This window comes from Haliotis asinina, chromosome 2, assembly GCF_037392515.1.
Source record: "Haliotis asinina isolate JCU_RB_2024 chromosome 2, JCU_Hal_asi_v2, whole genome shotgun sequence".
NCBI lineage: Eukaryota > Metazoa > Mollusca > Gastropoda > Lepetellida > Haliotidae > Haliotis > Haliotis asinina.
In genome coordinates, this window is record NC_090281.1 from 21266952 (window position 1) to 21280028 (window position 13077).

Sequence of the window (13077 nt, forward strand, 5' to 3'; positions counted from 1 at the left end):
CAAGTGTTTCCTTATTCGTTTTCAGGAGTATATGTTACAGAGCTTGAGCAATATATAACGGACGTCAAAATGAAGATATTTCGACATGACAATATCGCATGGAGGGCGTAGCCGGTAATGACCCAGAGGTCACGGTAAGTTGGCTCCAGTTCTGTTTTGGCGGGAGAACTACCGCTGCCAACTGGCGCGGTTCCATCTTCATCTGAAGAATGAATGACAATATGGGCTGGGCTTCAGTCATCACTTGCCAACTTTCCACGTTTCCACACCTTAATGGTGGACAACTCAACTAAACTCTATTTGTCGTCAAATTAAATTCAGTTACCATGGGTTTCACACTTGTTTATCTTCAAGTAATACCTAGATACGAAGCCTGTCCCCAGAGCCCAAACCAAAGTTTCAAAAGGTATTTATGTTCCTGTTAAGCCTATTACTAACCTTCAGACTATGCTATCAGAATGGCATTAATTGTGTGAGAAACTTTACAATTCAAAGTGAAGCTTTGTCAGGCAGGTTTCTGTTGTGTCGTCCAGGTTACTGTCTTTGATATAGGTCCTGGAAAATACCAAAGACTGGCAACTGATTAAGTCCCTTATGTTGGAATTCACAGCATTTTGCAATACGTGCACCCAAACAGAGAAGCTGATTTTGGACCAGCTCGCTATCATTAATAAATGTTATATTTGTATGACGGGGTGAACACTTTTTAAAGTAATTCGGTCATAATTTTTATTTTGAATCCTCGACGCCATTGTTAAACATGAGTCTGGATAATTGAAACGCCGATAAACATACGAATCCTAGAGAGAAAAAAAAGTCTTCATTTGAAAAATTCTGAATATCCACGGTGCACCTGGGTTGACATTTTCAAATGTTTATTAGAAGAGATACCTTCAAGTAACAGCTACTTCCGCAACTTGGTTTGGTTTCCAAGAATGAGGTAAATGAGATAAAAACTGCTTTCTTTATAGAAACTGATGTAGCTTGTGAACGCTAACATCTCTTTCCTCTTTGATGATGAAGGTTTGACTTTGGATGATCTCAGACATTTCCTTTCATGAAGTTCTGTTGAAAGTTCTTAATGAATCTTGGTCACGGTGTTGGTGTTTTTAATAAGGCGCAGGATTTCCAAAACCAGCCCAAGCCTCACGTGGATCGACAGTCAATCAGGGTCAAAAACTGTTGGAGATATTTCCCATCACTTATATCAAAGGCATTGCCACACAAGGTGGTTGCGTTGTCTCTGCGTTTGTCACATTGTTCAGTTCTGGACACATTTCTTCTTTCCATGACATGAAGTCGTGAAAGTATTTTGGCTTTTAACTCTAAATAGAAGAGACGGAAAGACAAGAACAAATTTTCTATGGAAAATTGATTCGTACTTTCTATTCATACTTTCTATTTTTTCATCAGCGGGCAACCAGGTGCAATGAGGTCACTTGTTGATGTGACATATTTGTGTAATTTTCGATTTTCATGCGCACGATGTAAACAATTTTATGTAACTTATTCAGTCATCATGGTTCTTTGTGGTCATTACTAATATATTCAACAGGTACCTAATTTTGGGAATTCAGCAATGCCATTGGTTGAAGTAGCAGGTTGACAAAACAGTACTAGAACAGTTCTAGAAAATTTTGAGTTTCAGAAGACCTTCATATTCGAAAATTGTTACATACTGAATTTTATAAAAAAAGTCTACAATCTCAAATGAATACGCATCAATTAAATATTGATCAGCGGACAACCAGGTGCAATGATTTCAGTTACTCTTGTGACATATATGTTAGCAGTGATATGTTTGTCTTCAGTGCTCATGATGTCAAATTATGTGTATTCAAAATATTCAATACGTTTGGTCCTTTATGGCCATTATAAATATATTCAACAGGTATCTTATTGTGAGAATTTTGAGGTACCTTTGGTTAAAATAGCCGTTTGATCAAACATTCCTCATATTGAGTTAGACCATAAAAATTACGAATTTCAAGAGACCTTCATTTTCGAAAGTTGTTATACACGCGTATACTGATTCCATGGTCTAGTGGTTAAAACGTTCGCTGGTCACACCGAAGACCGTGTTCGATTCCCCACATAGGTACAATGTGTGATGCCCATTTCTAGTGTTCTCCGCCATAATGTTGCTGGAATATTGCTAAAAGCGGCGTAAAACCATGTTCACTCACTCAGCTGTGTGTTCTGATAACATCGAAGTGGCTGGTAATGGTGGGATAACTCTGTACTGAAATGTACTCATGACTTCTTTGTCGTTACCAGATGTAACGACCTCTTAGCAGCATTATAATAAAACACTCCTGGTATGAATAAAGATCACTATACGGACTTGTTGTTTTCTTTGCATGTTATCATCAGCAAACTTCAGTATCTTAATTTGCCGATGTATGTTTTTATTTTGTTTGTTTTTTGTTTGGTTGGTTGCTTGGTTGTTTTGTTGGATTTGTGTGTGTGAGTGTGTGTGTGTGTGTGTGTGTGTGTGTGTGTGTGTGTGTGTGTGTGTGTGTGTGTGTGTGTGTGTGCGTGTGTGTGTTTGAGTGACCTGACAATCAACCCTGACACGTTGAACAGGGAACGTGGACCCAGTGCCTCTGAGCAGTCATGTGATCTGAGAAATCATCTCCTCATTTGCTTAAAACAAATCTCCGCTCTCATCGGTTTGCTCGCAGGGGACGTCCAGAGACTGCTCTATGTTACATGGTCTGAGGAAAGTAGTATCTTAGTGTCAGGCTATTACAGATAAGCTTCCCCAAACGGTGTTAACAATCTCATTTGCCTCATTGAAAGGGAAGTTGATTTGAACGCCTAAACAGCAAGTCTTAACACGTGCGCTCTAGGCTTGGCGACAGAACGTCTTCAGGACACTTCATCCTCCCTGTGATTGCCTAACGTAGACTTCATTGACAACGCGGAGAGTTAACTGTACTTATACCAACTGTACAACGGAAATAAAAAAATGCCCAAGTACAAATCCAAACACCAATAGCTGTTTAGAAGGGAATGCAATGTAACGCAACATGGATCGAGAATACCAAATTATGTAAATAAAAAGATGCGACATATGACAGCAGTATGTAAAAGAATGATGATTATTGTTTCTATAATATATGTTTAACATAACAACAATACACGTCATACATGTCAGTAATCGAGTCAGAGAAGTGGATGATGTTATGAGCAACGATCCAAGCACTTCCGGAATATTGACACAGCGCTTAATGAAACGAGACCACCTGATTGGTACGTCAACATAAGTTATGACATATCATAGCAAAACATCTCCACCAAAACATGAGCCTCTGAATTCAAACGAAATTACAAATAACACGTTCCTTCAGTTTAAACCCGATTCACAACGTTAGCAAGCACTGGCCTGACCTCCTTGTGCGGAACGAACGGAACTGCCCAATAGACACTAAACCCTTGAACAGAATACATGAAGCGGAAATTACTAGAACAAAACACCGGAACTAGACGTTTCCATCTGAAAGGTAGACGAATATTTGCCACTGATTGGTCAAATATCAACACGTGATCTTAAGTTTCAAATATCTGAGGTCAAATAAAGAAGGTTCCTGTTTTGTCCAAAGGACTGACGGTTAATGTTGTATTTAACACCATTTCCACTCCCGGAATGTCGTTTAAAATGTTGTTCATGTCGGTCGTGATTGACAGGTATGGTGTCTATGACAAGCAGGTGTCGCCGACACACGATGAAGTATTCATAAGATCATGCGGAACTGACGGTACTGAAAATAAGGCGGAGGAGGGAGGCTGTGGGTGGTGACGTAAATGTGGAGTATGATAAGCATGAAGAAATCACTGATACCGCAGCCGGAAACTCAAACTCCTCACTAGAGCATCCTTATAGTACCACATGACAGGTATTTAGCATTAGCAGTTGAAATAATCAAAGAAGATGATGTTTTTGTTAAACAAGTGCACGGTACTATTTTTATCAGGTGTCTCATTTGTGCCAAATTTCTTCACGCTTTTCAGACTTCCTTTACAGAACAAGGCATGTATACTTTGGGGAAAGGAATTTCAAAACGTTTTTTATCAAATACTTTCGCTCCTTCTTGAGCTTTTAACTGTTGACACATCCGCCCATTTAGATCAAGTCATTATATGAGAACCCGGATCACTTCACAGACAGATTCTATGTAGTTTCATTTTTTAAAATCAAATTAAAATGAGAAAATATTTGAGAAAAATTAAATATTCAAATTACAAGGGACATGATACGGACATTTCACATGTCGTCCGTCGTCGAATCAAATTCAACCCTGAGGACACTTAAGGCCTTCTGTCATCCCTTTCCTATAACAGTTATGTATTTCCGACGTGTCTATTTCGTCATACTCCTATGTCAAAGCGTTGCGTTATTCCTGCATATTCTTCCATTTGTCAATTGAACACACCAGGTATTGTTGATTCATCTGAATATCAACAAGCAGTCTTGTATTCAGTATAACAAACACACATGTCGGGTGTTTGAAATTCAACGGACTCAACAATAGACTTCCATCCAGAAAATATGAACCATAAATGCTCCCCTGCATGTTCCTTGTATTGCCGATATGTTGGCATTGGCGTTGTCATGCAATGGTAAAGTCTGGCCTATTGAGGAAGTGAATTCAATGGGCCCGCTTTCAATAGGTCATTCAAAAATTGCACCTGCTGTTCAGAATTTTAAACTTGAATTGCTCAACTACTCCGAGTTGTTATACGGCCATTTTGTTTTTGTCAGTCAATGTCCAGTCGCTTCGTGCTCAGTCACACTGCGGTTACCTCCCCTTTACAAATACATAATGCGTTATTTAGAACACAGATGCACACTGAAAACAGGGAACAATGTCCAGCCTTATTCCAGCTTCTGAAAAAGATGCATGTATGAAACTTCCGTACAAGAGATCAAGCCGAAAACTAACAACATGGCGGACTTAGACGACGAAACAATGGAGGTTCTTGTTTTATCGTGTAATCTCGCGAATCCTCGTCCCAACAACGCAACGAACCCTGAGAAATATGACCTTAACCATCCTTGAGCTACTGTGTCCTTAACTAACCCCTAATCTACTGGCATGAAACAATAGCTATGTATTGTTTCTCATCAACCGCCCAGTGGAACTTTCGAGCGGTTTGTTGTTATCTATGACGTGTGCCGTATGAACAGACTGTGACTTACACAGTCCACGAGTTACAGTGAAATAGTCTTTGTTTCCCCACGGACAGCAAATACTTCCACTACACGAAGACATTGCTCCACCACACGTCATCTCGACGGCACAATCTTGAACCACAGACTGAACCAGTTCACCCACAACATTATCTTGGAACTGATATTCTCTCATTTAGTCGGAAGAGAATTTCGAAACATAAAGATATGAGCACGTGAAATTTTGCAGGCAGTAACCAGTGCACGAAAAAAGCAATTGTGCTGAAGTTTGAGGCTAGAAAATGACAAATTATGCATAATGTATATACGGTGATTTCATAAGCTCTTGCTTCTTTCTGTTCTTAATCATATTTATTGACAATAACAGAGTAGCTTACTGATTTTAGCTGATACACATTGATATAACAGAAACAGCTTTGTCGCTGGCATTTAAAGAGAATATGTATCATGCTTCATGGCTTCATACAGAATAGTCCCTTTAAGGGAACCAACAAAACAGGTTCAACAACCATGTGTTTATTACAATAAATACGTAAACGAATTTTTTTTTTTTACTTTTTAGGTCAAACATTAATATGGTTCTTATGATTTGTGTTAATAATAACAATACTGCAAAAGTGGTATGCTGTATGTCAGTTGTCATGTTGCATGAATAATTGATTAATATGAGAAAAACCCAAAGTGACACAGGTCATATTTGCTTAAAACTAAGGATCATAATCGATGTCAGTTGACATTTCACCCGATATGTTGTGGTCCCACTGTTCCCATCTCAATGGAATGTTGTGAGAACTTACACCTTATATATGACGTCGAAAGATCAAAATGAAATATTCCCAAATCAAACTCAACAGTCATTTCAGGTCACTTCCAACTAGAGTCGTTTAGACAACCTTGGGATAAGGTTTATTGGAATTGTGACTATAAGGTAGGTTTTACTGAAAATGTGACAATTATGTACTTTCTATGTAAATATCAGATACCCTGTAATCGAACGGTGACTTGGGGGAAGTTTTATTTAGACTGTGATTATGAAGGACGTTTTGCTTGAACTGTGACTATGGTAAAATTTACTAAAAATGCGACTATTATGTAATTTCCTTTGAACTGTAAATATCAGGGACGCTGTACTCGAACTGTTTTACGTACAGTGTTATTATGAAGGACGTTTTGCGTAAATGACAAAAGGCAGGTTTTACTTGAACTGTGACTATGAGGAAAGGCAGTTGAACTGTGGCTATAAGGTAAAGTTTTTGAACTGTGATTCTAAGGACAGTTTTTAACTTGAACTGTGACTATGAGGTAGAGGACTTGAACTTCACTGTAAGGTATGTGTTACTTGAACTGCGGAATGGTTGGAACTAAGTAAAGATGAATGCGCACTTAAATAAAATATCTTCAGTGATAGAGATATATCCGTTTGATCGAAACGGAAGGAAATAGAAGTGACAAATTCAACGTACAATCACGAATGTAAAGGAAGTCGATGACGTCACGACATGAACTCGTGTTTGATTGGATGCATCGGGGGAGTAATGAGTACGTGAACGGAGGTCAAGAGGCGAACTTAGAAGACACGTTCATTTAGACAGTGGACGCGTACTCAAAGAGGCGAGAAAGTAAATGTGCACTGTTAATCCCCATGCGAGGTCAGTTCTGTAAACTGTTGACCACTCGGTTTTAGACCAATGGGAGCTTTTATTACTCTTCCGTAATGGCGATTAGAAAGATCTAAAAATACCCTCGGCTAAAGCCACGGCGCACATGGACTCCGCATGTCAGGAATCATATTTACAAACTAATACCCTGATATGCAACCGGAACCTCGCTCACAGGAAGATCTATTTTCGGACTCCCATGTATTTGCAGGGACATTTCAACATGATTTTTAAGTTTCTACATTTCGAAAAGAGTTTCGAAAAAAGTTAAGTTTGTAGATTGAATAACTTTCAAACATCTTCATAAATCGTGCTTACATACAAATTGTCTGGAATTTTTAGACACACAAACTTGACAAGATATATTGTGTGGAGGTGGATGACTGTGATTATAGGGGTGGATCATGTTCAAGTACGTACAAGCTGTATTCTATGGGGAGACACACTTAACGACCTGGTTGGTGGATAAAGATAATCTTTACACTCTTCATAGAAACAGTTCAGCAATTATCCTAACCATGCTGATTCCTCGTACTCGAAACACCTGCATGTTTTCCGCGTTATGTTATCCTCGAAATGAGTTCTTTATCCCCTGAAAATAGTTCTGTATTCCCTGAAACCAGTTCTTTATCCACTGACACCACCTCTATCCCCACTTTGCATCGTTGAGCTACAACAATTCATCCTTGTCTCGAGTCATTTGCTTGTGTTTTTCATCGAATGGAAGATCCCGATGTTATTTAGACAGTTTTGTAAATGAGAAAGGTAAAATCTTTTACACTAGTGTCTCAAATTAGACTTTCACATTTGATGAAAGTGTAAGGTCAGGTTCGCATAACGTTAATAGAAGCGTCTTACGAAACATGCTCACTCAGCTGATGATGACATTTTATTCACATCCCTCGCCCATGTGAGACCCTCTTGAAATCTCTACTCACACCCTTCCATAACATGAACCATTTCATTTACCAAGTAAAGCATACTTTGACTTCATATTCTTGCGAATTATGTGTATTTCAAAGACCGGGTCATATTAATGCAAATATGTGCGACTTTCTTTTGGTGAAATGGGTAGCCAGAATGTTCACCATGAGTTTCGTAAAGATGCTGAAGCGATATGCACACTAGGGTCGGGCTCCTCAAGGCGAATTTGCTCCTTTGTTGGGGCTAGCGCACCAGTGCTTTACCAAGGATTAAGTAGCGTTGTCGATGGAGGATAGAAGCATGCTTGTTCCATACTGAGCAGCACAAAACGAATGGCTCAGTGCAGGTATTCGGTATTTGAAATGCTCTTGCGCATTGTAAGTTCTTGTCCTCAAATGTGGACATTATTATATAAAAAAGAAAGTATTAAAGCCGTGACCAAAATGTATGTTTCCAAGCGTATGTGAAGGACATGGGTTGTAATAATATGTTCAACTGGGTTATGAGTGCCTGCATGATGTTGTACACACATATTATAAAAAAATATATATTTATTTTCTTTGTTGTCCTTGGACAACGTGTTTCAAAGAATGCATCCGTGCAGTGTGAAATATAAACATCTTCACTGCACAGAGGATTACGAAAGCGTTCTTTGTGATACAACCAAGTGGGGGAATAGGGTGAAATTATGTAAACGCATTATCGTTTCCAGGATTTCACAATTCATGCATGCGATGCTTACAAATATTACCTTACCTTTATAAGAAACGAGTCATTCAATATGTGTCGCTTCCCCACATTTCAGCAAACGACTTGGATTTTTAAGGCCCTAAATAAATCTGGAACAAAGTGTTCCCAATATATACAAAAACAGGGATCTTAGTCATTTAAGTAAATTTGTGTGAACCCTCCGTAAAAGTTTTTTCCAGGTATTTATGTCGCAAGTTTGTCAAGTCGATTGAGGTAGTGTAGAAACAAGGGCTAGTGTATTTGGCAATGATAGCAGACTTCGTTATTACACAAGCAGCACACACACAGGCACGGTGAATATATAGCATACCTAGGCCGGCCAAGAACGGTTTTGCAGCAGGGGACGATGACAAGAAATTCTAGCATTTGGTGATATACGAACACCAAACGCGTGATATATTTATGAATAAATCCACAAGTATATTGAAACAACAAAACATCTTTGCTTTCCAGTGATGGGCGTCGTCTTAAATATTTGCTGAGTAGGCGTTTTTTCTTTCAACTTACATCTCTCTATGACAGTACATCTCTGGCTGTGTACTTTTTGTTTTTCACTGATACGCCTGTGTTCGTAAATCAAAGATACGTTGACTGGGAGCGATTAAGATGGTAAAACCCTTTCTTGGAAGATATGGATAGCATTTGTTTGAACAGAAGTATTATACAAATGGCGTTACGCATCGTTAAGGTACATCATAATTTATTGAAACTGCATCCGTAATTATATCATTCAATAAAGTAGGAGATATTGTATTTACATTATTGATAAAATGCAACTGATTAAGACACGCGAAAAGATGATGAAGAGAAATTAAAGGGAAATGTGACAGTTTACGGCATCCATTTAGAAATGTTTCATCTGTATAGATATATGTTACTTTTTCTCATATGCATTGGCACTGGCTAATGGTAGGCTTGGAAAATGGAATAACTCCGACTGTTTCCGAATGGTATATAAGAGAGCAGTTATATGTAGTCACAGTCAGTGGTCCGGCGAGAGGTTTTAAAGGAACAGTCACCAAAAGGCCAGATCCTCATTTAATACATATTTCCGACCACGTGAGAGTGTGTAATGGACCACGTGTATGACGAAGAACCTGTACGAAGACTGTGCGAGGTAATACATACATTCTGACGGACAACTTCTGACAAGAGTCGTGGAAAATGGGGAAATGCAGGGCAGTAACATTTGAGGGATACTGAAGAATTGGTGTTGAACAGGCATAGAAAACAATCAATGGCATTTGTTTGACTAAGGATTAATTCTCTAGTCAAATGTTGACGTGTTACAGATATCTCAGCAATGTCCACGAAAATAGGTTTAAGGCGGACAAGAAGAAAATGGAATGGAGACTGAATATTGACTTGTCTTACTTTTGCCTCACTTAAACGTAAAGAAATTGTTTTTATTGTTGAAATGATTACGTTTAGAATACTTGTTCAAGTTCAACCAAGTCTCATACAAAATTGGAGTCATTCAAAGGGATTAAGAACCTGTTGTCATCACCGATTTCCAGCGACCCATTCATAGAACCCTCACCTCAAAGTGTGCACGGATTCGGGTTTCTTAAAAAAAAATCTTATATTGGTTATTCTCTAGCACTGATGTTATATTAACAGATGTGTCTCATCGACGTAACAAATACCAAATGGTTCAATTCAAATCAGATATGTCAACATTATTTTATCATGTTCAATCCTTTGATCATGTGTCTGAGATTAATCAAACTTGGCATTGTCCTTAAGGTGAAAAATGAATATGAAATTTATCGTGGAGCAGCCTAGTAGTTTAGGTGTTCGCTCGTCAAGCCGAAGACCCGGATTCGATTCCCCATATGGGCACAATGTGTGAAGCCCATATATGGTGTTCCCCGCCGTGATATTGCTGGCATATTGCTAAAAACGGCGTAATACTGTACTCACTCACTTTAATACATTTAATATTTAACCACGACAATAAAATGGCACAGCAATACAGGGCTGAAGTGATGTCAATGGGAAATGTACTTACCGTTGTACGTCGATCGTCGCCGTGTCGTTGTGGTCATCGTTGTTTTTACTGTTGTTGTTTTTGTAGTTGTTGGCTTGGGAGTCGTAGTTGTGGTCGTCATAGTAGTCGTTGTAGGGGTAGTCGTTGTAGTAGGTGAAGTGGTTGTGGTAGTAGTTGTTGTTGTAGATGGAGTGGTAGTTGTAGTGGTTGATGTAGTTGTAGTTGTTCTACGAGTAGCTTTGGTTGGTGTAGTCCGAGGTGTGGTATAAATCGGCCTTGTTGGCCACTGCGTGGTGATTTCATTCAGCCAGGGGTTAGAGGGCCTCCTTGTCGGCCACCACGTAAGAGGGGGTCTCGTCGTCCATGACGTCCATGGTGTCCATGGTGCCCACGTTGGTCTTCTAGGGGCACTAGTAGTTGTTCGGTGTCTAGTCACAGGGCGCCATGTAGGACGTTTTGTAGTTGGCCTCCACACTGGACGCCTAGAGGTGGGTCTCTTGGGTTTGGGGCGTCGAGTAGTTGGCCTTCGAGTAAATGGACGACGCGTTGTTGGTCGACGGGTAATTGGTCGATGGGTAATTGGCCGATGGGTGGACGGTCGACGGGTAATTGGTCGATGTGTCGTTGGTCGAGGGGTAGCAGTTATATAAGTAGGGCGCCTGGTAAAGGGTCTTCGACTGGTGGGTGGTGTAAAAGGTGTCCTGCGGGTGCTGGGCCTGAGTGTGAGGGAGCGTGGAGTAGTAGGTCTCACAAGCGGCTTCTTGGTTACGGGTTTCCGTGTTGGTTTCCTTATCGGAGGTCGCCTCGTCACCCAACGGGTTGTCGGGCGTCTCGAGGTAGGTTTCCAGGTAACTGGTACCCTGGTGGGTTTATCAGTTGGCGATGGACGCCATGTTCGGGGTTTGATGGTAGTAGTAGAACGCCTATAGGTAGGGGGTGGGGTGAAGGGACCCTTGGTTTTGGGCCTTCGAGTTGGGGGTTGGGGTCGTTGGGATCGCCGGAGTTGTGGCGGCGTGGTAAATTCAACGTCGGGTATATCACAGTCATCATACGGGGAATGTTTCCAGACACATACCTTGTACTTGAGGGACCAGACAGTATACGGCGTACTGCACGACAACTTCCAGGATCGGTTCCCAAAACAGGTGTAAAACACGCTACAGTCATTTGAGTCCCTCACATAAGTCTGCTGTGCCACTGGGAACTTGCAAGGACTGCTCACGGGTGGTTTATATAATGATATTTTAGAATCCTTGGCAAAAGCTATCGTAATCCACAACGATAAAGTCCACACGTTTGTGAATCTGAAGACAAAATGTCTAACATTTGATGATATTGATTGCACCATTGTAGTATATTATGGCGAAAATATATCCAAGAGACGAATAAGGTAAGATCCAAAAGCTATACCCAAATAGGAAGCACAATGCTCAACTCAGTTGCGTGTCCTCCTACTCCTGACTAGAAACGCCTGCCTTATCCGCAATGTCACACTATGAGCTAATACGAGCAGCAACAACCGTCTTCCATGCGCTGCCAGCGACAACTAAACTCAGCTAGAAGTAGGAAGAAATTTAAACAGACTGCGCGGTTCCCCTGCAAGCAGAGGGCTGGTCAATGGCGGCGTAATCCACACAGAATCCTCGTATTTGAATTCGCCCTCAAAGAGATTAGGAATCGTCTTGTGTCGTCTGCTTGCTGGCATTCCGTCGCCGCGCTGGTCACGTGATACGCGAGTTCCGCGCGCTGTTTGCCGGCGTTGGGCCGGAGCTTGATGTGACGACGTCAAGGTTGTAACATGTAGAGGACACAAACAGTTCCTGCTGTATCACTGGCAGTTCAAGTCATTTCCCCTTGATTGAAACTTGCCTGGCCAATTGTGTGCCGATCTTAGAGCAAACAAATCCTGTGCAGGTAATAGGCCTGGGTCTTAGTTCCAACTAGCTCCAGCCATTTAGGTGAAAAACTATGCAAGATGCCACAGATGGGACTAGACACTTGGGGATTGGCGGCGAGCATGTCTTTAAGTTTCAAATACACACTAATGCTCTTGAAAACTGTAATGATTTGTTAAGTGTGTCTAATTTCAAGGTTACTGACGTCATAGTAATGGCATTGCTGCATAAAATAGAATAAATAGCGTTTACTTCGCTTATTCCTCCTTACATACAATGTTGACTTGTCATAATCGTCGGCGGTAAATGTTTGACAAGCAAAACCTTGCATAATTGTATTTACTCAGAAGACAGATGCATTTAGCAAAGCTTACTCCCTTTCGGGAGCGATCACCTGTTAATTACAGGTATAGCTTGCCAATTAGGCGCAGGGACGCCGTACAACTATAAAAATCAAGGACAATAGTGCAATTCATTCTATGGAATCAGTGCCAGGTGTAATACCCTTCAGGCGACGTCGTGCTTTACTAGGTCAAAGAAAGTCTGCTAAACTGTTACAATTAACATTGTCTCCGTTGGACAAAATATTAAACGGGCAAAAATGATGACATGTTGCAATGACATATCTCTGTAGGGTAGATTGACATTTCTTTCTGCAAAAGTTGC

The 13077-nt window shown here is 40.5% G+C and overlaps 1 protein-coding gene across 1 annotated transcript in view; it reads right to left on the bottom strand.

Annotated features, from left to right (window-relative positions):
• LOC137272342 (serine proteinase stubble-like) overlaps window positions 1–11864 on the bottom strand; it is an 86943-nt gene extending 75079 nt beyond the window's left edge. The window contains exon 1 of the mRNA XM_067804710.1: window positions 10538–11864. Coding sequence (XP_067660811.1) covers window positions 10538–11864 — 1327 coding nt within the window. The remainder of the gene's footprint in view (window positions 1–10537) is intronic.
• Window positions 11865–13077: the final 1213 nt, after the last annotated feature.